Genomic DNA, 22,932 nt, shown 5'->3' with positions numbered 1-22,932 from the left:
GCGTCGTATTCGTGTGTATGCGCGCGCGCGCGAATCGTGTGAAAGAAACGGTGGCTAGGAACTTGGGAACCATCGGGGGATAAGAGAATGGAAAAACGAGTAGGAAAGGAAAACTATAGGAGAAGAGTAAAGAGTAGAAGGAGATAGGGAAGGAACGAGAGGAGGGAGAGAGACGGTTGTTGCTGTCGAGTTCAGATACTCTGATACCGATAGAGATACTCTGGCGTCCAATGCTACTGAGTAAACGAACCAAGTAATCGCGATTTATTTATTTTGAAAAGAGAGTTAAATAAAATAAAACAATAGCCACGAGATGCCTTCGATGCAGCAAATGTTCGATGCCCTGAGCAAACAGGAATACGTGCGCGTTAAAGACGCAACGTCGTAAATAGGTTTGAAAATTGTGTAATCTGTGAAATTTAGATGAATATTATGAAAACACATCGACTCGAAAAAAAAAAAACCGTTTGCGATTGAAAGTTAACCGAAGGTGACGTCACGTATGCTTACATACTTGTACGACGATTACTTGTAATAACGATTTTTTGTGAACGTACCTCAAAGGAAACTCCAATAGATTATACGATAATTTTCGTCGGTGAATGTTGTAAATATTACGAAGTATTCGAGTCGTAGCGTTGGTCGAATTGTGTGTCGAATAAAAAAAATCAAGTAATATTTCATCGAAGTATATTACAACATTGCATTTCGACTTGGACAGATGATTTAATTAATTGTCTCTCGTATCGCTGTAGTTTGCGTGCAACGATTTCTAATAATAATAATAATAATAATAATAATACAACAATAATAATAATAATGATAATAATTACATGAAAGAACGCTAAATTAGCCGAGAAGTTTAAAGTTCGCAATTGGTCGATGCGTACAATTGGACGATCCGTTTGAAACGATCTCGTAACATCGATTAATTTGAAAAAATCGATACAAACAACTACTTTGCCTTTTCTTTTCCGAACAAATATATTACCGATACTATCGTACACGTATATTTGATACACGGTCGATTGGCCGTCGAACGTATCGTATAAATATCATTGTACCTATTTGCTTAGGAACATGGCTTTAAGCAACGGCAACGCCGATTCTGTCGAGTGTTTACAGACGCCGTTCCACGTTAGTATCATCAGCGTGCGCGATTCATTTCGATACAACAAGTTACACGTATAACGTATCGCGTTAAACTTTTGTCGTTTTAAATGGAAAATGAGATAAGGAAATGACTGTTTTGGAACGTTCGAGCGTAGATCGTACTTTGTCTAAACTAGAGTTATCTGTCGCTCTGTTGCCATTTTTACTTTCGTTCGATCGCACTCCATCGAATCGATAAAAAGTAAGTTTGTCAGGGATCGCATAACGTTTCGATGCATCGATACTCGGCGTCCTATCGAAAAACGATCGACAGAGAATTCGTTGACGAAAGATTCGTCACGTGACAAATTACACGTATGATGCGAAATGCAAGTAAATTAGCGAATTCAGCGATATTTGAAAACTGTCTCGTCTCGATCGAATGCCACGTTTGTGTAGCTTTGAAATTTTGTAATCGAACGATCCATATTTCCAGACGAATCCACTCTTCTCGTCGCAAATCTCTATCTCTCTTATCGCCGATATATCCTCGTTTGTTTAATCGATCGAATCAGCTTCGCGCGTGTCGATAATTGCCGTCTTATATTCCTAATAGGTTACGTGTCAATAAATAAAGTAATCATTTTCACAATACTTTAAATCTCGTGAAATCTTTTCAGCGAAAGAATTATTTAGAACGTTCGATTAGACGAAACGAACGATCACGCGAAATCCTTGACGCTATGATTTTCTCTTGGATGCGTTTTACTTTATCCTTTCCGATCGTATATTAATTTCGATCGTACGTGATAGCTTACGGCTTGCGATCGATCATCGTCTCTTTCGTCTAACGATTTTGTTGAAATTCACGCGTGAAAAATTGAAAACCGCGTTTAAAGAGGTAGGTGTGTGTAAATCTAGTTGCAGCAACCTTGTATCATAAAATTTATTTTCGAACGTCGTTGTCACGAAGTCGAATTTCTCAAAGTATACATACATATATATATATATATATATATATATATATAAACGGGAATGTGTCACATCCGGCTAACATAGAGGAAAGAAAGAAAGGACGTTGCAGTAGAGAAGAATATTTACATTTTTTCCGCTTCGGTAGTTTTACACATTAAAATAAATAAGGGCTTGATATCGATAGCATAGTTTGAGAAGAAAAATATTAAAAGAGGTAAAATTCGTCTAAATAGAATGTTTATTATTTATATTACATACCTATATTACACATGACGTAATTTTACGTCAACGGCTGTGAACGCGTCAAATCACGCACTGCATCGTCGGAATCACAACGATCGTTGCAACATTGTACTTTTCGCATCTGAACTTTTATTCGATTCGCTGTCTCTTTCCTAGCGACGTTCTCGCGTTAGAGACATCGTCGCAGCTATCCGATTCGATATTCCAAACCACCGTGATACATCGATACAGGCGATACGAAGTAAATCGCTCTATGCTATTATTGCGCATAAAAAATAAATAATTAAATAAGACAGGATGCAAGGCGATGGTCGAGGAGTGTTTCGTCCTATCGTTCGTTTCTACTGTGTGATTTCTATTCGCGTCCACGTTTGCATTCACGATCATCCCGATTGATTTTCCACGTCTGCGTTCAAACGAATAAGACGAACACGAACTCGAAAGAGCCGGTCGAACGTTTTCGTTTGTTACGACGGTAAGTTTGCGCGATTTAATCGAGGCTTTGACATGGAGCAGTTCTGCAAACAGAAACGGGGAAATATAGGCGACACACGAAGTGGAATACTGCTTCTCATGCGCGATATATTACAGTGTAATTATAGATATTGTCGTTAATAAATTGTTTTTTTATTTTAGCCATTGGTTATTTTATTGAATCGCGTGTACCGATTCGACCGAGCGTTCTTTAGATCGTTTATCGTTTCGCTTTTTCTAGATCCGTATCTTTGTTTCGACGTTCTTTCTTCCTTCGAATTGTCTCTCAAATTATCTTAGATCGATCCAACGGCGACATCGCCGAACGTATTCCGATTGCTGATTTTTCGCAGACACCACCCGGTTTATCATCCGGTTTGCATACTGGAACGAACGTTTTTATTCCTTCGTCATGAGGAAAACGTTATCGTGGCGTTCGTCCCTTCGAGGATCGTTTCTTGGCGAGAAAGTTCGTGTGCGAAGGAAAGGAGAATGGAAGTACCGCGAATGAAATCGATGTTCGAAAAAGTTGATCCTTGAATCCATAAGCGAGCGCTTAAACGGAACGGCAAAACCTTACGTACAGTATTTACGTACTGTATACGGGAGAACGTAAAAAATATTTCAATTTAGTCCGTTAACGTCTCGTAAATGACTGGCTTTCTGCTCGCAGGGATAATTAAATTTTTTATTCAACCAGCAACGCATTTACTTGCTTAACTGGGATTATTTGTACGATTTTGCGCAAGACAAAGCGGTAATAATTGGAACGGTAACGTACAGCAGCGATCAAATTTGTTCGTGCGGAGGCTCGCGAGAAGGATTTTTAACCGATGTTTCGGAAGAGGCGGATTATTACGTGTCGCGTATCACGTTCGCGACGTAGAGCAAAAAAGAAGAAGAGAAAAACGGTTAGGATATATAAATAGAATCGCGTTATGGATAAATAACAAGCGTTCGTCCTTGGTTCGTTTATGCGTTAACGATTTGAACGGAAAAGGATTCTTTAAAAAAGATTTCTCGTTGCGTCGATTCTTTGGACATCGATGTCCACATTTTCTCTCGTAAGAGGATTTTCCAACAATAAATAAGAGAATTGCGAAATCTCGATCACGCAAAGGCGTAGATACATTATACATGAAAACTTAAACGTGCTTACACTACGGTATTTATACCGATATGTTATCCGCGGAAGCTTCGATCCGCTATCAACCGTGGATAATTTTTAGCAAAAGAAATGCGCGCAAAAATAACCCGAGAAACCAATAGGGAGATTCGATCGGTTACAACGATCCCACGAACGTACGAGTTAGATGAGAGACCGTTACGCCGCTTATCGTACTTACATAAGTACACCGAACGAACGATAGTTGAACGAGTCCAAGTACAAGTATTTTCCCGCTTACGAGTTTAAAGAGGAGGCGAATCGAGGTAAACGAAATAGAGGAGATTCGACGGTGGAGTTTTCTGTCTTTACCACCTGCGTGCAAACGAAGGTCTTGCTAACGGTAAGTTTGAGTCGTTCGATTCTGCGTCTGCTACAACCTGAAATCTATCGACGAGAAGACGATAGTCGATCGATGACTCACGAGGTAAGCAAGAGATTCGAAGAGCTATCGATCGATGGCGCTAATGGGATAATCGCGGATACGTTTGGAGCATGTGCCGTGGTAATTTCTCGTTTCGTTCTCGACCGAAGGTATCGCGACGCAACGACGAAAACCAGAAAAATTGCGATTACCACGCGCGAGCGACAAAAGCGACGAAGAAGACGATGGAAGGAGCGAAAAAGCCCGATCGATCGTTCGTTGAGAATAGGGCGTTCGATTCGATTTCGATTACGTAGCCGAACGGTGGAAATGAGAAATTGAAATCGGGAGAATGACTAGTTAAAGGTAAATAGGAGCGCGTGCGCATGCGCGGAAACGACGGAACGGATGAAAAAAGGAGAAGCTATTTGTCTTTGTGTAAAACGGAGTCGATAAGGGAGAGTAGGCGAACCTTTTAACGTCGGTCGACGGCAATGGTCACGAACGGAAGAGCGACGCGTACAAATCGAACGATTATGCGGATGCGGCGACACGTGTCGTTTATCGGAAGGCACGAGGTCGGAAAATGTGATTGAATCGATTCCGGTGACGAATAGTTGTCGGACCGTTTGGATTTTTCGCGGGATCGAACGCCGATAGAACGGTGGAAAGGCGACGCGAAGAGGGCGGCGCTCGCGTATCCACGCATCGTTTGCAGCGCGTAGAAAGGAAAAAACTGACGGCCAGCGTATATCCGACGAGAGAGGAGTTACAGCGAGAAGAGTGGTTATCGGGAGATTGCGATTGGTAGTGGCCTCTGACCTCTTGCAAGCGGTTGCTCCGCCTCTCGTTTACGCGGCTCGGCGTGCACGGGGTAGACTCGCGAGCTCGTTAAGAACGGCCTCTCGTGGTCGCGTCCACGCACCCTGTCCGAGCTACGGTGCTACGGTGACCCTCAGCTACCGCTCTAAACGCAACGAACTCGCGTTTACTCGAACGACATACGGAAGAGAAACGCGGAAGCGATTTCGATGGGTGGCGTCGTATACGACGAATTCCTCGAGGTTCCTTTCGTTTGGAAAATCGTTTGATCGCCGCGTCGACGAACGCGTTCGTCATCGTCAGCATCGGTGACGAGGAGGAGAAGGAGAAACGGCTCGAGGGGTTTGCTCGAATCCGGTGCAGCCGGATCGCGCGACCGCGAGCCATCGATATCGCGTAGCAGTGGCTGGCGGATGGTAATAGAAGATGACGCAATCGCGAGTCGAACGATATCGCTGCTGCGGCCGATCTCGTAGCGCGGCTTCGACGTTCAGCTTAATCGAAACCGCGCGTCGGCCCGGCCCGACTCGAGCGATCGAACGCGACGAGGCACGATATCTAAGTACGTGTATCCATCGTGGTAGCAGGAACGATCGAAAGAGATTCATCGATTGGAACGTTTGGTCGGTCTGGACTCGGTCCAAAATTCCTCTTAACAGCGAAGGACGAGGGAACGGGCAACGATCCGCGCGATCAGCTTTCTCTTCCTCAGGCTCTCGTTTCGATCGAGCGCGATTTCGTTCGCGTTATTCCATCGTTTACCGTGCGCACAGCAGCGGTCGGAGAACGAAAAAAGAAGCGAGATTTTTGAACGAGAGCCAAAAACCGCGACGGTACCTACTCGCACGGAAAAAAAGTCTCCCCCTGAGCCGTTTGTTTCTCCTGCCAAGTTAGATTTATCGAAATTCTAAGCATCCGGCTGGTTCGAGGCTATCCGCGCGCCACGCCACACCGTCGCTCGCGATCTCTTCGTTTTTGCTCCTTCGCCCTAGCCGTGCTCGGCATCCTTCGCGTGATTTATCCCTGTTTTATGCGTTCGCCTCGCGATGCTCCCGATCTCGCAGCGACCAACACCTGCGAAACCTTTTTATATAGATGGATCGTCCTTCGTAGACACGTGGTTTGCACCGGTCGAAAACGAAAAATGTTTTTTCACTCCGACTACTAAATAGAGGGGGAGAGAGAGAGAGAGAGAGAGAGAGAGAGAGAGAATGGGAAAAGAAAGCACGCGGAAGAAGGGCAACTAGGTAGTTGGTCGCGTAGCGGCGTACGAAACGGAGGACGGTCCGGAGTGGCGGACGACCGAGCCGACAGGAGAGTGCGAACGGTACGGGAAAAGGAAAAGAGGTTAAAGAAGAACCGAAACGAGACGCGTTCCTCGAGCGAGGGCACTCGGGGTCGCGTTCGCAGACAGATGCATCGTCGTCGCGTCGCGTCGACCAGAAATCACTGCCGTGCGTCAGGGAAAACGCGCTCGGCGATTGTTTATATGGAAAGACGATCGTGCGGGAATGTTGGGAAACGCAGGCGAACGAGCAACGTGACGCGTCCCTCTCGCCAGAATTCGCTCCGTTCGTGTCGAGGCTTACCTGGACTCGTCGACGGCAAAGTCCTACGACGCAGCCTCGCTTTGCACGCTCTGCTCCTTTCCCTGCGTTGCATTGGTTGGGCGCGTTTCGATTGAACGTGCAAAACTCTGTAATTCTGACATATATATTTCTTTACATTTAGACGTATATTCGTGGTTTATATTCGCGCTTACGTTCGTATTTATAATCGTATTTATATCTGTATTTTATATATTTTATATATATATATATTATATATATGTATAATATATATGATATATATATATGCATATATATTAATTATGTACACGTTTTATACAAAAATCTTCTCGCGCCTTTATACATAACGCTACATAAATGTCATTTCGGTCTACGTACACTCAGCCACAACGTAATTCGTATCCGATATAATACATCCTTCAGCATTCTCGAAAAATTGCGTTCGACGAAGGGAACGCGTCTCGAGGACAGCGAACCCCGTTCGCATCGTCGATTCGGTTCTCGCCTCGGCCGCGTTCGCTTCGTGGATTTCTACCGAAACGCGCTGCTGTTTCGCTCTTTGTGTGTCTGTCTGTGTGTTTGTTTGTTTGTGTGTGTGTTCGTTTGTTTGTTTGTTTTGTATTTGTATGTGTGCGCGTGCGCATTTAAGAAACGATCGCTGCTTAAAAATATTAGAAATATCCCATATACCCTTAAATGGTTGTCTAAGTAACTAGAGTTCGACATCGCCACATACTTATCGTAGCGAGCTATTCGATAATTTCGCTCGTTTCGAACGATTTGTCGTTCGACGTCTCGGCAAACTCTGTACAGCGCATCGAGCCTGGCTAGCGTACAGTATTCGTAACGTAAAAAAGCACCGTGTGTCGAGAAATCGGATTTCAATTTCGACGTACGCGTATATCACATTGCGTTCGCCGAGTTTCCCCGCAATCGTTTCTTACCGTGTCCGTCGTTGACGCTGTCGCTGTCGGCGCATATCGCGAATTTATCAAACGACGAGCGACCAGCGATCGGTCGAACATATTCGCGGAAGAAAAATATATTTGTTCGCTTTCGGCTGGTCGCGTCGTTTCCGAACGCGTTCTTCGAGCGGATCGCGACTCCTGCAAATTGCGAGACCGAATCGGAACGGATGATTCCGCTGGTTCCTCGCCGAACGAGATGGTCGTTTCGGCCAGCGAAAAAGCACGCGATAGGGAATCCGCGAAAACGAATACGAGCGAGAGTGGTCGATCGAGAGGTAGATGTCGACCGGAAGATAGGTACGCGACGCGATCACTCGCCTCGTCGTCTCGTAAGGTGGAAAGAAGGAGTTCGCCTGGATTCGGCTCGATCTCGCGAATTTTTATTCCTACGAACCTTTCAGAGTCGCGAGACGCAACGCGGAGGAAAGGAAACCTTTTGCACGAAAGAGTATCCCGACGAGGTGAAACGACGACCGATCGGACGATAATTCGCAAATTGTTTTCGGTGTTCGTGGAAAACGAGTTTCCTTCGCTCGGAGAAAACGATTGCTCGATCCGTGCACCGCGTTACTCGTTACCGGCGAATCGGTAAGACAGTCCGCCACGTCGTAGACGGTATTTAAGAAAGAGAAGAAATCACGCGTTCGAAAACTCGTGATACGGAATCGAGATGCTGCGAGGGAAAGACGCGGAGAGCGGTCCGTGTAATTGGGTGGTTTGGGTGAATTTCGATAGAGTAGCGCGAAACGTGGTTGGGAAACGTGGTTCGCGAGAACGGATTAAGAAAGAAGAAATACGAAAGACGGTGAAAGAAAGGTGGAACGAACGCGGACGACGAAACGTCGAAACGAGTGACTAAGGGTTTCGGCGTGACTCGACTAACGGCAATTACTCGACGCGAGATCGATGCGAGATAGCGGCCAGCGAAGGATCTACCAGATCCCCTGCCGTCGATTACAAATGCTAATTTATGATTTCTTCGCGCCGCGTTTCCCCCTTCCATACCGCTGCTCGTCTCAATTCCGCTTTGCCTTTCGTCTTTTCCCTCGTTTCTTCTCTTTCCTGCGTTCGAGCCCGAACGCTTTCCCGGCTCCTCGGACTCCTCGAGCGCCGGGACGCGATGCAATTCCAGAGAAAAAGGTCTGGCGAAACACGCGAGCTCGCGCCTTTCGTTTCGTCCGTAGCGCGTTCGATCGCGTGCTTCGAAAAAGCTGGAACCACGACCTTCGAGCGTCTTTATCGCTGCCTCGTATTGTTGTTCTCTTCGGCCTGTTCGTTCGCTCGTCCTCGTCCAGATTCGCCGACTCGTCCGATCGTCGCGCGCGGTTCGTTTCCTCGACACCGTTTCGGAGCCCAGAGGAGCCGCGAATGCTTGGCGAATCGTTGGGAGGTCGCGCGAAGCGAGCGACGGTGCTCGTACGACGGAGAGGCGAAGAGACGACGACGACGACGACGACGACGAAGAGGAACGAGGCGATGGGAAATGGCGCGAGGGTATTACGCGGAAGCTAGCTGTCGCCAGACAGAATGTCACATCGTGGACATGTACGGCCAGTTGAAGCTGCTACCGCTGAGTAGCATATCCCTGATCAGCGTCTCGATCGGCGTTTTCCCGACCAGTCGAACGAAGAACAGCTGTTCGATCACCTGCGACGACACCGTCCTCAGCGAGGGTAATCGAAGAAGCAGCTTGCCGAATCTCGTCGGTTGATTCGGGTATTGAGTCCTGCAGTATTCTTCCAAGGCGCACTGCGATTTCTCCTGAAGGGACTCGATATGCGCCACGTCCGACAATCCACAAGCATCTGAAACAGAAGCGGTACAACGTTTGGTCAGATGGTTCGAAGAAGAGGAGAAAAGGAGCGGTCGATCGTTGGACGACGTTGACGTAGGCGTCGGCGTTGGCGTTGGCGTTGACGTCGACGTCGACGCGGTGGTTCGGAGCGATTTAAAACGGGTGGACGAGTTCGCTGCGAAAGTCAGCCTCGGGCAAGCAGACACGCAGTCGAATGAGACCCAGCCGGCATTCGTTCGGTTGGAATGCGTGCCAACTAGAGAGACGTAGCCCGTGCGAACGTCGGACTAATCACGCGGCGGTGGCGGTGGCGGCGGTGGCGACGACGACGACGACGACGACGACGACCGTGTCCCTCGATTTCACCCTTCCGCGCGAAACCAACCGCGCTTTACGCGTCACCATTGTTTCGTTTTCCTTGCCGTCGAAAATCCGGCCAGATGCGTCGCGCTTCTTCCCATCGAACGCGTGCATCGACCGCGTGATCGTCTCCGTCTTCCTCTTCGATTTAAATCTTTTACGCGATTCCACTCGCAGAGATTTTATTCGACTGGATGTTGGCGCAACCAGAGACCCTGTTCCCCCGTCCCTCGAGAACCTTCGTCTTCGGCCGACTCGTTCGTTCTCGAACGATGTCACGATCCCCGCGCGCTCACCCTCCTTCGTGCACCGACGGCGAGCTCTCTTTGGGCATGCAAATCGCATTATTTCCATACGTACGCGTAATGGGCTATTACGCGCACGTGGCGACCACCAAGGAATTCGACGATAGCTTCTATCCCGTGGCACACAGTGGTCGGTGACAGTTTGCGTCGCGTCGATTCTCGAATTTCGCGATCCGATCATCGACGAGGGTTCAATTAAAGCATACGTCGTGTCGCGTCGCAAGGGATCCGCCAACGCGCGGCCAATAAACAAACGGTCGGATTGGCGCTCCGATGTCGTCAGCGCCAATTCACCGCATCAATTCGAATAATAGCGTCGAGTGGCGTCTCTCCGCGCCTTTCCTCTCCTCGCTGCCACGCTTCGCCACGCCGCGCCGCGCCGCGCCACGACCTCTTTCCTCTTCGCCGCTCGATCACGATTTCTCCTACCCCCGCGTGCTCTGCGCTCGCGTTAACCGGTTAAATGCCCTGGCGCCTCGTTGACCAGCCTCGCCGTAAATTAACCGATTTTAAACTCCCAAGACTACGTACGCCACCCTTTCAATTCTTCGCCGCGACGTTCCTTCGCTTTGTTCCCTCCGTCGTACGTTGTTTTCGACGACTCGTCGCCGCGTTTTCCGAAATTTCTTGGCACCGCGTTGCGCGTCGACCGGTCCGTCGGCCGGCGAACGAGCGAACGGACGAGTCGCGTTTAAAGAGAACGAGACCCGGTTCGAGGGAATGCAGCGAACCCGGCCAAGAGAATAGACCGCGAGTAGAAAGAAGAGACGGCGGTGGTCAGTGCGATAGCGACAGCGATAGCGCGAGCGAGCGCGATAGACAGAGGCGGAGATTCTTTCATGCCCTTCGGAAACGTCATATAGCTGTCGGGTGCCGCGCAGGCAATATTTCACGCCGGTAGGCCCGCCTGTCCTCCCGCTCTCTCCTCCGTTCCTACACTTTTCAAGGAGTTTTTACGGAGTCTCTCGATCTTTAATCACAGCTCGACCTTCCATTGTCAGTGACGTCACCTCCGACTTGGAAAGGGTGTTCGGGGGATGCTTTGTGTCGAGCTGCGCCGATCCCTCTCCGCGTTGTTCGTCTCTCCGGCTGCCTTCGTCGTACGCGTGTAGATCCTCGCGTTCTTCCGATAATCCGTGCAAGCGCGAATACGCGTGTCTTCGGCGCGGAGAGAAAGTGCGAAATTTTCGCACCGAGCGAATCGATCGGACATGGAGGAAGAGAGAGAGAGAGAAAAGTACGCGACATCGACGGAGAGGCGACGGGCAAAGTCGTTCCCTCGCTCGCGAGAACAGTCGCGTCGCTGATTCGCAAAATCGTGGGATTATCACGAGTGGCACGGATAACGTAAGCCGAACGCAATACAGACCGGTCGGGTATATCGACGAAAGAACCGAAGAAAGAAGCCGTATCGATCGCGTCTCGAAACGAATTTTTCTAAATATACCGTCGAGTTTTCGCAGTCGGAGGAGACGTCGCGATAGGCGAAATTGAAACGCGTTGGAACAGCGTGGCAAGCAAGTGGCTCGATTATCGCGTATCGAGTACCGTTTCGCGCCAGTTACACGCCGTTCTGCCTTTCGATCGTCCGTTTCGTCATCGGACGCCGATCCATCGAAAATTCGTGCAGATGACTCGTTGCTCGGAGAAAGCGGTCTCCCGCTGGTAATTACGAGTTTGATGGACGCGATGGCGCCTCGTACTTCCTCTCGCGCACGACGCTAAAGATAACGACCGTGGATGCGATTTATTCGTCGCAGACGGCAGATCGCGGTAGTTGGGACGATACGAGGAATTCCGTCTGGACGGACCGTCGGAGCGGAGTCGAACGGCCGCGGCCAGGAAAAATCGATTCTTCGTACGCGTCGTTCGCAGCGAATTCGTACGAGACGAGCTCTCGTTTCGAAAACGCGAAGGTAACGAAAGGGGCACTCTCTGGCGTGGCGAGGGAAGGCGTGGAAGGTATAACGGGGCGCGAGCACCGATTATCATAACAAGGCTCGTATTTGGAGACAAGATGCCTCGCGACCCTATCGGCCGTACGCATCGGCCCGACGCGACACGCATTTAATCGTCGTACGTGCCTTCTGGCTGCTACTTACAAAACGGTATACCTATAAGCGTACCGTTTAGCATCTATATTGTCATGTAAACGACTCGGATGCCGATCCCATTAGGGCGTTCGCGTTACCTGTTACGCGGAGAATCTTTGGGACCGGCCAAACCCCTCTTACCCTCCTTAGCGACACCTTCCCTTTGTTCTTTCCTTTCTTTCTCTGCGATCGCGATCCACGCCATACGACCGAGAATTTCCATCTTTCAGAACAGACGTTACGAATACGCGTATAGAGTACCCGTAGAGGCAGAGGGTCGCGTCGCGAGCACGTGGATACGCACGCATCGGAAGAGAAGGATCGTAAGAAGAGAAGCCGCGAACCCTCTCAGACGGATTATAACACGCGGAAAGTTCACGACCTTTTGTCTGGCGTTACCCTCTGGCGATGGGCGAACACCGGGGGTAATCCTCTAACCGGGCCGTTATGCCGTTGTTGACATTTAGCCCCCGCGGCCGCTCTCGAAACCGGTCCGTGGTGTTACGTGCACGCCGCGCCGCACCGACAGACCGAGAAACCCACGACGGATCCGGACAAGGACCGACGATCGCAGCCTCGAGAGCAACAGAGACCGCTCGAGCCGTCGCGTCTATTCTTTCGTCGCTCGGGAACGCTCCCGTCCGCTAGAAAAAACGGACAACCACACGGCCCGACAAAGAAGGGCGGGAAACAGGAGGAACGGGAACGAAAACCAGGAACAGGAAGAGGAGGTGCGCTACGACGGGGGGAAAAAAACTTGACCTTGTTTGTACCTGTCTCGATGTACGGGGCAAAGGGAGGGGAGACGACAGAAAAGAGCAGAATAGCGCGAAACGTAAGACGCGCGACGTATCGGCCAAAGGCTCCACGCGAATGGTCGTCGAAGACGAAAGATCGTCCATCGAGCGAACCATCGTTTCACGTCTTCTTCGTTTCGCTCTACGAAGGGCGTTCGTTGACCTTTTCGATGGTCGCGTGGTTCGCACGCCCGTACTGTCGAGTTTTCGTGACCGATACCCGCTTCGCCTCGCCGACCTTTCCCCGATCTCGTTTTCGCGCCAGCAACCGGAACGTCGCCACGGAAAAATACCCAACGAAACGAAAATCGCTTGCTCTTTCGTTTCCGCGGCCACCGCGATCCAGGCGAAACGCGGAGAAAAAAGAGGAATTGGCCCTGCGGAGGTAACCGACGAAACGGTCGACCGGTTATCGGTGGAGAGTGAGCGGTCGGGAGAGCAATGCCATGCGATGCAACGCTACGCCTCCTTCCACCATCGATAAATTCACTGGCTACTGTAAACAATGCGGCAACAATGTCAATTATGCGGACGCCGATCGCGCGGTACCCGCGGTAATTAATCGAATACGAACAGCCCGCGACTTTACACCGTAATTAATTGCCGCGTTGGCCGGTCTGCTCGTATGTCTCGCCGCTCCACGCCACGCCACACCACACCATGGCATGGCACACACCGTGCCACGCTACACCCCGTCGACCGCGACCGAACGCGTTTCTCCCTTTCCACGTGCCGTTTCGGTCGATCCTCCGATTCGACGAGAGAAATTTCGAGACCAGGGAGAGTGTGAGAGGGAGAGAGAGAGAGAGAGAGACTGGATTCTCGAGGAAACGGACACGATATTCCGAATCGATACTCTTTCGCTCGTGTTCCGGTGGTTGTCGTCGAAACGCTCCCGAAGAATTCTCGCTAGCGGAGGTAGGGAAACGCGAAGCGAAGCGGTAGACGTGTCCCGGTACACGGCTTACGGCGTGGCGGCGTGGCGGTGCGAGGCGGTAGGTTCGCGATCGCGTGGGCGCGTAATATATTCTTGGGGATAGACAATGTGCCGAGCACGTGGGCTATAGAAGCCAAGTCGACCGGACCCGGGGCCCCATAATGAAGCGTTGACGCGAGCATAAAACGAGCGCCGCTCGAGACAATGGAGTGATTGAGCGCGGGTAACGCCAAAGGGTTGCCCGCCGTCAACCCCGGGGTGAAAATGTCAGTAACCAAATGTCAGGCCTCGCCTCCAGCGCGCTCTACGACCGTTCTCGTTCCCGCGCGACCTCTCCCTCCGAGTCCTCCTCTTCCCCCTAACGTCATCCCCCTTCTAGCGTACGCTCTCTCTCTCTCTCTCTCTCTCTCTCTCTCTCTCGCCTCTTCCTCTATGCTTTTTACGCCTGTCGTCTCTTCCTTCTGTGAAAAATCTGCGAAAGCTCGCGTCGCTCGATCTCGTGCCCTCTCGAATCGATGGTCCGATTTCGCGGTGAAACGCGAGGCATCGTGGTCGCCGGAAGAATCGCGTTTTGTCGCTCCAACCTTAGCGGAACTCGCATCTGCCGCTCGTCGGCCGAGATCGAGTTTATCGCCCCGCGGCGCGGAGACGGCCGGCTTTATAGGCTCCCTCGTCTCTTCCGGTCGTTGTTAAAGCGGATCGCGAGGAGAACGTAATCGTCGCGAAGATACTTTGCCGCCGCGACAAAGGGTTGGTCACCCTCGTGCTCGAGCTCACCCTCGCGAGCAGACGACTCGCGAGAAAATAACCTGCCGGAATATTTTATAGTCAGGAAGCGTGTTTTTCTCGCGGCGCTCTTCCGAGATTGCTTTCTCCTCCGGAGTAATGCCATTTTCGGGGAAGGGGGCGACGCGTCGACGAATCGACGCGAGCAACACCGCCTCTTTGACGCGCTACGTACAACGGGTTAAGTGGGTTTCGCTCGCGCTCTCGGGGCATCCCCTTTCCCCTTTTCCCTTTTCTCTCGGTTTCTTCGTCTTTGCGGCGGCCGCTGCGAGTTGCCGGACACCCGTTCCACCGGCCTCTCCGTTCCTCTCGCGACAGACTAAAAAAAATATCGAATCACCGATTTCTATTCTCGTCCGACCTCGCGTACTCGCCGGCGTTAATGAAATTTCACCGCGCCAACGAAAGTTTGCGCGTAACTACGAAACACGGTCGTGGCCAGTCGCGAGTAACCGACTAGAAAACCAGTTCCGTCGTGGCGAGATGTAGCGCGGCGATTCGTAGCCGATCGAGAGCCACCGTCGAGCAAATCAACGTTTCGATTTTCGCTGCTTCGAAACGGTTCGAAGTGGTTGGCGATGATACGCTTCCGGCGAGGATGGCAGAGCGACGACGGTATCGACGCTCTTGTCGAATCTGTTACGTCGACAGACTCGAGCGGCGATAAAGTGGAGTCGAGGCAGATCGGAGCAGACGTTGGCCGTGGTCGAGGATACTCGGCTCGTCCTACTTCCTAGAACCGGAACCAGTCGACTAGAGATCGATTGGCCGGCTGAAATTGCTGCCCTCGTTCTAATTGCTCGTGGGAAAAAGAGCCGGTACAGCGTGTCCGTTTCTCCGGCGGTCCGTTCGCCCTGTCCGCTGCACCGGCTTGCAACCGTCTCGAGGAAACGGCGACCGTGTCCTTTTCCAACGAAGGAGGATTTCACAGCGCGTAAATAGGGGGCGGAAGGGAAAGAAGACGATTATCGCGGGTGAAACGCGAGCATCTGGACGGAGAAGGGGAAAAGAAGGCGAATCTGTTTGCCCTTAGCCGGCGATAAATCGAAGGAGCCGGTGGTTCGCGAGACGGGTTTCCTTCCAACCTCTACGGTGTCTCTCCGTGTCGGTTCCGCCCATTGCTGATTTATACACGCGCGAGATATACGACCGAGCACCCAGCATACGCGCCTCCTACCCAGGACGTTGGAAACGCGACGGCAGCAGAGCGGGCAAGGAGGGCTGATCGCGCATCGTCTAGCGTCTGCCGGAAATATTCGCGCGATTCGAACGAACGTTAAACGCTCGACGACCAGGAAATTCCTATCGAAGGTTGGGAAAGTCTGGGCTGACGAATAGACGGGCGGATAGATAGATACGTAGACGAATAGGAGAAGGGGAGAGGGAAGCGAGTTTCCACGGACGCCTGGTAACGCGATAGATTGGACGTAATTAGGGGCTTAATAAGATTCGCTGGCAATCTAGGAGGAAGCGCGAGGCCCGAGGCGGATTCGTTGCGCGAAGAGAACGGAGCGACCCTGGTTACTCGTAACAAACCGCAGACTCCCTGACCACCCTTGAGCGAAGCGTGCTCGCGTCATTCACGCAGACCGCGATATAACCTAATAGAATTATTTTCCAAGTACGAGGGGTCGTGGCTCCCCCAGGAAGCGACAGCAGCCGCAGCAGCAGGGGTCGCAACCTACCGGCACGAGGGATATCGCTGCCCCGTGCCACGATATACCCTCTGCTCCCTCGCCACTTTGCTCGTTCCGTGGTTTCACGGTTCGGCGTAATAACGGCCGCCGACCAAATAAATAATCCGACCACCTATCCACGGATTTTTACCTCGCCGTTTCTGATCGCGTTCGCGTCGCCTCGCGTCCACCATTCCGTATCTTCCCCTCGTCGGAAGTCGCGTTCGTCGACTTGCTTGCTCGAATCGAGGAATCGCGTTAGTTGTCGTTCACGCGCCACGCAATTTTCCAATTAGTCGAGTCGGTTTGCTCCGAACGGGTCGGCTAGTTAGCTCGAATGACCGTGCAGCTTCTCGACGACGTCGATTCGCGTTGCCCCGCGTTCCGTCTCCGGATCTCCGCATCTCCGACCGCCAGCTGTTTCGCGTCACCTGCGATCGACCGTCTTCCGTCTGTCGATTCTCTTTGATAACCACGCTGGCTATTCCGGTCACGGACCGATCGGTACCTACCCAGTTACGTTGGCTTCCAACAGCTTCGTAATTTCGAGCGCGAACGCGTCGCCGAGATTCGTAGATTCGTTTCGTTCGAAAACGGTAGCCGCGTCCGTTTCCGAACGTTGCGAAAGGTCATCGACGCGCGGTAACGGTATCGACCGTGGTCAGCGCGCGTCTTTAAGCGCGTCTTTAAGCGCGTCTTTAAGCGCGATGCACTCGCGAAAGCGATAGCTCGTCGACGCGAGTCGTTTCGCTCGCGGTGCTGTCTTTTCGCGGAAAGAGGAAACGAAAGACGAGGCGATCGCGAAGAAACCACCGAGCGATAGGAGCGAGCGCGGCACCGGCTTCCGCGTCGCGCGAACAGCTCGAACAGAACAAGGCGAGAAACTGCAAAGCGTGGAGAGAACAGGAAGCGCGGGACTTGCACGCGCTCGTGCTCTTTTTTCTCTGCCTCTTGTTCGGTCGTAATTACGCGCGAATTTTTCCAAACGCCCGTGCTTCGTGTATCTCGTTTCTTCTACCCGTCTGCGTTTATCTCCGTTTCTATCCCTCTCGCCGTGCGTTCTCCTCCTTCCTCGACTATTATTAGCGGTAATGCATGCCATTAGCGTCAAGGTTCGTGCGCGAGAACGAGTCTCTCGATATACTCGAGGGAATCCGTCGTTTTATAAGCTACGCGTGCATCAGCCTGCCTACTCGGTTGCTCGAAGGCTGCCTGACCAGCCAGCTAGCCCTCGCCGCGTCTCTGCACCGGCCAGTTAGTCGGCCGACCGTTGGTCGGTCGTTCGGTCGCACGGTCGTTGCATCGGTTGGTCGGTCGGTCGGTCGGTCGATCGCTCGCACGCTGGTTCGTTCGCTCGTCTGCCCGTTTGCCCTGCCGCGACTCCGTTTAGTCGACCCGTAGACCAAACTGCGAAGAGAGAAAAAGAGAGAAAAGCCCTGCCGACTTCTCCTCTCGTGCCTCGCGCATCGAGTACGCGCGAAGCGAAGCGAACCGTGTCGCGGTTGCATCGCGTCAAGGTGCAACTACCGCGCTCATCCACAGGACGAGCCTGCATTCTCGCTCTCGGCTACTCGAAGAATGCGGAACCTACGTGCGCGCCGCGCCTCCCTTCGCCTCTACTCGCCTCTACCGGCCTCTACTCGCCTCTACTCGCCTCTACTCGCCTCTATTCGCCTGTATTCGCCGCGTCACACGCGCCACCTTCCACCGTCCGGTCTCGGCCACTTACTCGCGCACCGATCCACCGATCGTCGAGTCGTCGACGTTCGGACCGAGTTTCGCTCTCGTTTCCCTCTCGATTCGCTCTCGTTTCGCTCTCGTTTCGCCCGCAACTGCGAATAATCGTGGCCAAAGTCGCCCGATCGCAGACACCCTCGATAGATGCGTTCCGACAGAGAGGAGAGAGAGAGAGAGAGAGAGAGAGAGTGAGAGAGAGGGGGACGGCGATAGTCGCGATTCTCGTTCGTCGAAGCGAGCGACCGGAGAACGACGATGAACCGCGAGGAGGGAAATTTATCGCGGCGAGTTATCCCGAGGGTCGGCTGCTTGCTCGGAAAAAAGCCGACGAGCTAGGAGGCGCGCAACGGCGTGGCGCGGTCCGAGCAGAAGAAGAGGAACGGGTCTGGAAACTGGGGAGACGTACTTACTCCGGGCCATATTCCGTAGCCGCGTCGTTAAGCAGCAAAAAATAATAAATCACCGCGATTTTTAGTCTGGCTGGAGGAGATAAATTTAATAACTTAACTACCGCGGATCGTTCCTGCGGCGCGGAGCGGCGGCCACCGGCGGCAAACGGCGAGTCAACCGTTATTTCGCCGTCGCGCCGACAAGGAGTGGGAGACGGCCGTTCTGCCAGCCCGACAGCGAAAGCCGGAAAACCACGCGCTTCTTTTCGACCGCGTTTCTTCCTCGAGTCAAGGCGATTCTCGAAACGCGCCACTTCGCGCTGGACTTTGCTTCGTTCGATCGTCGCGACTCTTGCCCTCCGTGCCATTCGTAACGGTCGGCCTCGACCGTACGATAAATCGCGCCACGATAAAGAATACAAGCGGTCGCTGGTCGTTTGATTTTTATGCGCCGCGTTGGGTGTCCGCGTTCCAGGAGGAACGTTGGCGCGAGATATACACGCGGAGAGCGCGCGACGGGTTAGGCAGGCGCTGTAAAGCTCGCGAAAGAAAGCTCGAGAAATATCGGAGCCGAACTGCCTAATACCTTCCGGAAGAGGAGCGACCCTCGCTCGTCCGTTTCCAGATACGATCCCGAAATCCTTTCTTTTTCGTCGGCGGCCAACCGGCCGGCGACGGCCCACGGAGTCAGGCAACAGCTAAATCGCCGGGTAAACGCGGCAGCCCCCGCGTCCCTTGCGCGATTCACGACGCCGTCGTTCCCCGGCTACTTACCGGCCGTGAAATATGAAATTAAATTCATTAGGCGGTTCTCGCGGTCATAATAAATCGAACGATTGTGCCAGGATAGAGGACGTAGCGGGCTTATAACTCAGACCTTCTGAATGGAAAATGATGAGAAATGTCTCTCATTGAACGGTGGGGGGTCTCGGACCCTGTGTCCTTTCCTCCCGTCTTCTTCTTCTTTCTCCCTCCTTCTCCGTCCACTTGCTCCACGTCGTTCCGTGCCGCGCCGTGCCATGCCATGCGACGCGTACTCGCTTTATCGCACCGTCCTCGACAACGCGCCCGAACCTCGACGATCGACGAAACGGCGGTCGCGTCAGTTCGATCGTCGCTCAAACTCGAAATTCCTCCTCACGACGACGACGAGCAACGACGACGCGGCGACGGAAGCGCGTATCGACGATCGAGAGACGTTTCGCTGTGCCGTTTCCTTAGCTCGGTCGCGCGTCGCGAATATCCAGTTGGCGGTTCTCGTTGTTGATTTATACGGGCGGCGACGCGGCCGCTTCACCGTGAATATCGGCCGATAGAAAGGACAGTCCGAGCGATTTACGTCGACGCGTTCCAATGGAAAAAAGTAACCGGTCTGTGGAGTGCCGCGCCTGGTGGTCACACCTCGGTGCCCCAGCTGGCCGGGACCCGCGAGTCCGAGAAAAGATAGTTTACGCGCGACTCGGCGCGACCAGGCGTCGATTAGTCGGCCGAAGATACTCGAATTGGACCGAGTACCAGTTCCATCAACGCGGGGTTTATCCCGAACCGCGCGATAAATTACGTCTATTGGTCGTCGTCCATCGAAACCACGTCGACTATTACCGACGGTTTATCGTAAATTGCGGTTTGCGCGGCGATTAAACGAACGGGTTTCGAGAAGCGAAGCCGATGGTAGTGGAGAAGTTGGTCGCGTTCGAGAAGAAGGCGAATCGTTGGATTCAGCGATCTGCCTTGGCTTCGACTTATCGGATCGGATCGGCTCGGATCGGCTCGACTCGTCGGGCGCGACTCGATTCTCTTTGCCTCGAGTTTCGTTCGGTCATCGGGTAACTCGTCGGCATCCAAATCGCCGAATATTTTGCCTTTCGCACGCACTTTTCGTTCTTTCTCGCTGCTTTCGTCGGCGTTCCATCTTTTTCCAACGATCGTGACGCGTTGTTTCGCCCAGGCAGCGGTTACGTCGCGAATTAAACTTGGTCGTCGCGATAATCCAATCTCCGGCGCGCACCCGATCGAATTTCCTGCAATTACGATCCGTACGAACGCACCTTTAAACGGGAATTTCACCGGGTTTCGTGGAAAAAATGTAATTCAATTTCCATCGAGTTGAAATTAATTCCGCGCAACGCGCGACTCGTTCCGCTCGTGTTCGTTATCTCTTTGCTACACCTATTGTACGCGGGTATCGACGCATCGATGTTGGCGTACTCGTTACACGTTGTAACGTCTAGTATCGCGAGTCGCGTTTTCCAACGACATCCGATTAATCGTGGAATCGTTGGTCGCGATCGCCGGAAATTGCGCGGAATCATTTCGCGTATTAGGTGGCGGCGAAAACGAAAAACCGATCGAACGCGAAGCATCGGCGAGAAAAATGAGCGGCATAGAAAAACGAAGGGACGGCCAAGTAACTCTCGCGTGTGGCATTTTCTCGTCCGCTCGATTAGCAACCTGTTTTTATCGCGGCGAGGATACGGTTGGTATGATGCGTGCCGCGGAGGACAGTGATATTCCGCTAGCGTCGGCAGTTCGAAGCGCGCAATTATTATACGTAGATGAGACGAGGTGGGATCGGGACGAAGACTCGTAGCATCGTCGGAGATTTCCACGCGCTTCGCGTAAGCGATATTCGCGCGTTTTTCCAACGATCCGAACGTTCCTCTCGGTGAACCGAGTTCGTTCGCAGGGCGAACGAGCAGAATCGAAGGCAAGAGAGAGAAAGAGAGAGAAAAGAAAGAGAGATTCCTCCGTGAAAATTTACGACCCAACCTCCTGTCCAAGTGTCGTTAAACAAGCGCAGCTTTCAATGGAGTAAATGGGCTGTGATTTGTACATTGACAGGCGCGTAATGCCACGACATCGGAGGCATCGTGGTTCTTGGTTCGAGCAGAGATCGTCGAAGCGTGCGAGCGTGCCCGGCCCGAAGAATGGGCCGTGTTTTCGTCGAATCGTTCGCTTTCCGCGCCCTATGAAAGAGATAACGACCTCTCGACCGTTCGCTCGTCTATCCATTCTACGCTGTTTTCCTCTTCAAACCCGAATCCTCGTAGGCGTGTCGATTTCTGGCAGCTGCGCGTTCCTTCCGGCCGTCCGGTCCGTCTCTTCTTTCTTTCTTTCTTTCTTCCTTCCTCCTCTCGCTACTACTCTCCGCTCCACTCCGCTTCTCGGACACACTCTGCCGTCGGTCGCGTCGACGCGCACCGACTGTCGCGATTCCAGGCGAAAGTTGGCGAAACGTGGATCGCGATAACCTCTATCGACGAACCCGACCCTCGTCCGAGATGGAAATATTTTAATTAGCCGGACGATAGCGTTCGAAAGGCGACGGTTCTTAACCGATTTTAAATGTCCGTGGAATCGTCGGGACGGAGAGCCGCGCGATTCGACGCGGCTCGTTCTCGACTGCTCGCAGAGAAAAGACAGCTGGTGGCGGCTGTCCGTCTCTTTCGACCGAGTGGTTTCACCGGACAAACGTCGATGGGCGCAAAGAGCCTGGAACGAGGCGACGAGACCTACCGAGATAAAGATCGTTCTTGCGACCGTTCGACCGACCTCGCCGTCCAAGAATATATACGGTTTGTTGTCGATTGTGTGTACACTCGTCGGTTGATTAGCCTCATTGTGGCCGATTCGGGCGTGCACTTGGCCCGCTTGCGACTCGTGCCATCCGGGCCACAGAGCTTTCGTACGCGCCTCCTTTTCGCCGAAAATCGCCTCTTCCTTCCCTTCCCTTCCCTTCACTCCGTACCGTCGCTCTGCTCGCAACCTCCACGGAATAGGTAACGGCCCTCTCTAGGCTTCTTTCTTCCGGACCAGTCGCCTTTCTTTCGCTCTTTCTCCCTCTGCCGCCTTTTTTCCTTCTTTCCTTGCGCTCGAACCACGAAAAGCGCTCTCGCAGACCCCATTGTCGCGCGAGCGCGTCTTCGAGAGAACAGCAAACACGCTTAACCTGCCGACCTATTGTCGCCCGGATTATCCGATTTGCCGTATGCGAGCGTTTCGCCCCGTCGTTCTGCCGCGTCCATTGCGACAGAGACGAGGCCACGAGGCCGCAGGTTGCGTGCTGTACGCGCCACGGCCGCCACTAATAATCCGTAATCCTACCTGTTTGTTCGATGTCGCGCGTGCTCCCAACATCGCTCGACTATCCTCGTTAACGAGATACCGTCGCCGTTTACCTTAATATCTCGTTATTACAAAACGTCGAGTACAGAAACCGGCCGAGCTTTCCATAACCGGTTATCCTCGAGCGCGTTATCGCGATTCGCTTGGCCGATCCGATCGTTGCTCGATTTGGAAGGCGACGCTGTGCGACGCGCCACGCGCACCTTCGCGTCGTGCAGCGTCGCGTCGCGTTCCTCCGAAACGACGAGTCATCCGGGCAAT

The 22,932-nt window shown here is 52.4% G+C and overlaps 1 protein-coding gene across 2 annotated transcripts in view; it reads right to left on the bottom strand.

The window, feature by feature from the left end:
- Window positions 1-2,287: 2,287 nt before the first annotated feature.
- The window catches only part of Svp (COUP transcription factor 2), a 57,480-nt gene continuing 36,835 nt past the window's right edge, over window positions 2,288-22,932 (bottom strand). For both annotated transcript variants that reach the window (XM_071999754.1, XM_071999745.1), the window contains one exon: window positions 2,288-9,476. In XM_071999754.1, the coding sequence (XP_071855855.1) occupies window positions 9,202-9,476 (275 nt within the window). In that variant the 3' untranslated portion in view covers window positions 2,288-9,201. The remainder of the gene's footprint in view (window positions 9,477-22,932) is intronic.

This window comes from Bombus fervidus, chromosome 1 (genome assembly GCF_041682495.2).
Source record: "Bombus fervidus isolate BK054 chromosome 1, iyBomFerv1, whole genome shotgun sequence".
In the NCBI taxonomy this organism is placed as follows: domain Eukaryota; kingdom Metazoa; phylum Arthropoda; class Insecta; order Hymenoptera; family Apidae; genus Bombus; species Bombus fervidus.
The sequence above is the reverse complement of the archived record's forward strand: the minus strand, read 5'-3'. Positions and strand labels throughout refer to the sequence as shown.